General features: G+C 32.8%; 1 protein-coding gene across 2 annotated transcripts in view; it reads right to left on the reverse strand.

Annotated features, from left to right (window-relative positions):
• The window catches only part of LOC100572970 (zinc finger protein basonuclin-2), a 79,187-nt gene extending 74,756 nt beyond the window's left edge, over positions 1-4,431 (reverse strand). For both annotated transcript variants that reach the window (XM_008186619.3, XM_003245688.4), the window contains exon 1: positions 3,639-4,431. In XM_008186619.3, the coding sequence (XP_008184841.1) occupies positions 3,639-3,714 (76 nt within the window). In that variant the 5' untranslated portion in view covers positions 3,715-4,431. The remainder of the gene's footprint in view (positions 1-3,638) is intronic.
• Between the last annotated feature and the right edge of the window lie 316 nt (positions 4,432-4,747).

Raw genomic sequence — 4,747 nt, forward strand, 5'->3', positions numbered from 1 at the left:
CAGCCGTCCGGCCCCCCCGCACACGCTCGTCGCGACCCGGACCGCTCGTTCGACGTCTCCCCCGGACGCAGCGACAACGCGACACCGGACCCGCCCGTCCGACGGGGGACGCGCGCGGCGCATCCGGACCACGCCGGCGGGATCCGCCCACAGCCGTATACTCGCGTGACAATCGTGCGACACCGGTGGAGACTGCTGTGGCGGCGGAGGTAGAGCCGCGCGCGCACCGGCCTCGCTGTCATTGCGCGCGACAACGCCGGCCTCCCCTTTTTTATATTCTTGTATTCGATGATATTATATTCTTATATAATATACGCTCTCCGTGGAGTTCGTATAATGTATCCGCCACAAGGGAGGATTTTTTTTTATTTTAAAGTTAAGATAATAATAGCGGTAACTATATAGAGCAACTATCCGAACTTTATAATTACCTATTACGTACCTATTATCGTAAATGTACCTTTATATATAAATATAACTACATTTAAAAGTTTTTTTCAATATTTTCCTAATTATCTGTCTTTTATCGGAGTCATTGAATGACTGCGTCTTTCTACATTTTATTACAATTTCTTTGTATAGAATGCAGAAAGACTTTTTTAAATATTCACGTTTTAACTTTGATGATTTTTGAAAAGTCATGATATGTCTATTTAAAAGAAAATGCATGCAGTGTTTAGTAAAACATCTTAGGATTAAATATGATTTTTTAAGTTTCTTTGAACTTACACTTCATATCTTTATAGGTAGGTGAACTATGTTCGCGAATCGCGATCTTCAATTACAATTTTTCTAATAAAAACGTTTACACCTAGGTATTTAGGTACAATAAAATAAACTATTTTGTAGCAATATAAGTATACCGAAAAAGTGACATAACACCACGTGTTTTTCGTATAGGGTTACCTATTCAATATTTTCATTGTAAAATTATTAATAATTAGAATTTAGAACAAAATATATTGTAATGTCGAAAATACCTATATAAGACATCAACGTATGTGATCGCATATTATATTATAATTTATAGATGGATCAATTTAAAAACAAATTCAAATCAACATTTATAGCAAAATAACAGTGACATAAAGATATAGGTATATACCTAGTATTATTTTGTCTTATATATAATATGTTGACAAATACATTTGTAAAAGTCAAATATCAAGAAATTATTATGTTTACATAACAATATAATATAATACATCTACCTACAGATATAGTAGGCACTTGCCCACATATTGGAAATTATAATAATTTTCATTTAAAAAATATTTTGATGGATAACTTGGTATCTATCCATATATTATTTGGAAGATTATAATATATAGGTAATTCTACGAATTCTAACGAATTTTGTTGTATAGGTTAAATATTATATATTATTATTTAAATTTTAAATATTAAAATGTAGATCTATAGGTATCTATAAGGAACATACATATGATTATTAAATAATAAAATGTTTTTTGTATAATTTTAAATCTATTTAAAAAATAGCATTTTTTATAATATCTATACTATATTAAAATATTTTTAGCACCATTATTAAAAATAAATTAAATATTTTTATTTTATGGGTACATGTCGAATATGTTATTTTAATTTGATATTAATTTAGAATTGAACAATTTGGCAATAAGAAGAATAGCAGGTAGTGAAACCTAGGTAGTAAGTAGGAGCCTATACTATATTATAGGTACCTAGTATAAAATATTATTTAGCTATGTAACTTATGTAAAATGTGATTTTGATACTAAGGATTTCTATATATTATATGAATTATAATATTTACCTATACCTAGGTATAGTCACTATATAGCCAATACTATTATTATTCAAACATAAAATTGAAAAGATTTTAAATTATGATGTTACGAATTGATTTTGTACTTATATATATTTATATAACAACTGCTGAGTATGCATATAAATAAAAATATAGCTAATAATAATGAATTTTAATTTAAAAATAAACTTGTGTATAGGTACTTCTTTATTATACTATAATAAAGGTGTTGGTATAACACATTCGTATTAAAAATGTATAATAGGTATAATATACATTATATATATTTAAATTAATGTCTGTATCTACATTTATCACCAGAATTATTTCAAGCACGCAATGAATTTGATATTAAATTGCTAAACATAGTTAGGGTAGTTATATGATAACTATATAGGTATTTATGTGCAATCTGTAGGGCACATAATAATTTATTTGATTGAATATATAAGATCTATACCTATATACCATACATTTTGAACATTTATAGACGTATCTACCTATATATGCTTATAAATAACTTAAACATTTTTATAATCATATCTATATAATGTTACTGTATACCTATAGGTATTATAATCTTTAAGGTAATTTTAAAAATATATACTATAGGTATACAAATATCTACTAAAACTGCTCCTATAATAGCTACCTATATGGCTATATAGGAGTATATTGGTTTTTTTTTAAATATCAAATGCTGATATAAAGTTTAAACGAATTAATGTCTTATAATTCTATATCTATATTGGTATACGTAACTTATATAATATTATATATATTATAAGTAAATTATTTTCAAATAATTAAAAAAAAATTTATGACTGTTGGCGTAGTAAAAATAAAAAACTATTGGAAAAAAAAGCATAATATTATTTTATTTCAGTATATATTTCAAAAGTTGTGGGTGGATTTTGCTAATGGATTTTGCATGTGATCCATTAATTTTTGTCAGACGAATTTTATGATGATTTTATTTATAAATATATAGACGGTATACTAGAAGGTAGGTCCATATAGGCATATAGAGGAGATACAGTGTTTGAAATAGGTTCGATAAATTACACATCAACTGCAGCCGATCCATATCGTGTACCTATACCTATAAAGCTAGGGATTATTGTAAATTTTAGCTCTATATGTATATTATATAGCTACTTTCTTCCTAATTATATTCCTATAAATTCCTATATATTATAATGTTATACATAATATATTAAGTATAGACGTCTATGGTCTATAGTCCATACCAATAATATATATCAGCTATATACAGCGGGAAATCAAAACTCCGTGTCATCTACATATTATATTATAGTACTATTTTAACATAAAGTCGCTTGTTTTATAATATACATGGCAAGTATATTATAATGAATAATTAGTAATTACTGGTGGCCAATAGTTGTACACCAATATATAGGTATAGTTACTGGTATTGAAATTAGCTCAATTAGCCGGCGGGCGTTCTTCGTAAAAACTCATAAACACATATACATATATCGTATAGGTATGCGTTATAATAAAGTAGGTATATACAGTTGCGATATAATGAAATTATAATAAATCAAAATCATAAAATTATAATAAATATAAATTCAATATAATATTATATATTATTAGGTACACATTGAAACTTTAGGTATATACCGGCTCATAAATAAGGCGAAATCTATATGATGTACCTATACCTACTACCTATCATTCTAATTCCTATATTATTAATAATGTATGTAACATAACAGTAGGTATTTTATACTCGTACAGTATAATATAATTCGTACCTATTATACCTATAAATATAATATTATTATAGGTATAGCATAATATGCCAATATTTTTTACTAACCGGTATTGTATAACGATTCAGTGGTCCGATGAATGTCGGCTGGAACGATTCCCGTGGCGGCTCCGTGTATAACCATCAAATAGTCGAAATCGGAACACGCACGAGGAATTTGAGTGGAATATCACTCGGGCAAAAATTCGGAATCGGATCTACAATTTTGTTTTGTTATTATTATTAATATTATATATTTAACCGTCCTGCAGCACTGGTGCGGGTGGTCGGCGTTGAACAATTCGCATTAGTATTGATATATAGGGTACGCGCAACAAGCGACACGACGACGGAAAAAAACGCACGCACAAGCGAAACACAAACAATTTTTTTTTCAAAAAAATCGAATCGATTTGACGACGAATCCAAAAATTGTATTTTCCTCGAACACCACCACACAATAATTTTGTCGTATAATAAATAACGAATCGATAATATAACATACGACGACGGACGCGAATATTATGGATAACTATTATCGTTTCGTGTTTCCGGTGAGGAGGCGGCGGAGGAGGAAACGCACTGCCGATGAATAGTAACGCGACAACGGACAAACAGACGGCGGCGGCGACGACAACGACGCGTTGTAACGACGTGCGGCCGAACACAACAGACGGCGGACCGCGTACTGAAGCGGTGTGTGACTGCTGCGCGCGGCTCACGGTGGCGGCTGGTTGCTGACACTCTCACACACACGCACACGGACACACAGAAACGCGGACAACGACGACGACGGCGGCGGCGGCGGCGACGTCGTGTGGGCCGTGCGGAGTGCGACGAGACGATGCGATGCGATGCGGCGGCGGCGGCCGGTGTGTCAGTGCGGCCGTAGTGTCGCTGCTGCTGCGGCGGTGGCGGTGTCCCCACATAGCGGCCGGACGGCCCCGTACGACCGATGTCATTTGTCGCTGGACGCCGGATGGGCGGGGCGTCGTGTGTCACCGCCGTCGACGCGCAGTTCGCGACGACGCCCAGAAATAATAATAATAATATTGTCGCCGTCGTCGGTCGAGTTATAGGTAGGTGGTATAATATTATATTATTTTACCCGCATACCGTATACCGTACATTATGAATTATTATTTTGCATTTATACGCAGCAGCCACCAGATTGAAAA

The sequence above is a fragment of the Acyrthosiphon pisum genome, chromosome A2, assembly GCF_005508785.2.
Source record: "Acyrthosiphon pisum isolate AL4f chromosome A2, pea_aphid_22Mar2018_4r6ur, whole genome shotgun sequence".
Classification (NCBI taxonomy): Eukaryota; Metazoa; Arthropoda; class Insecta; order Hemiptera; family Aphididae; genus Acyrthosiphon; species Acyrthosiphon pisum.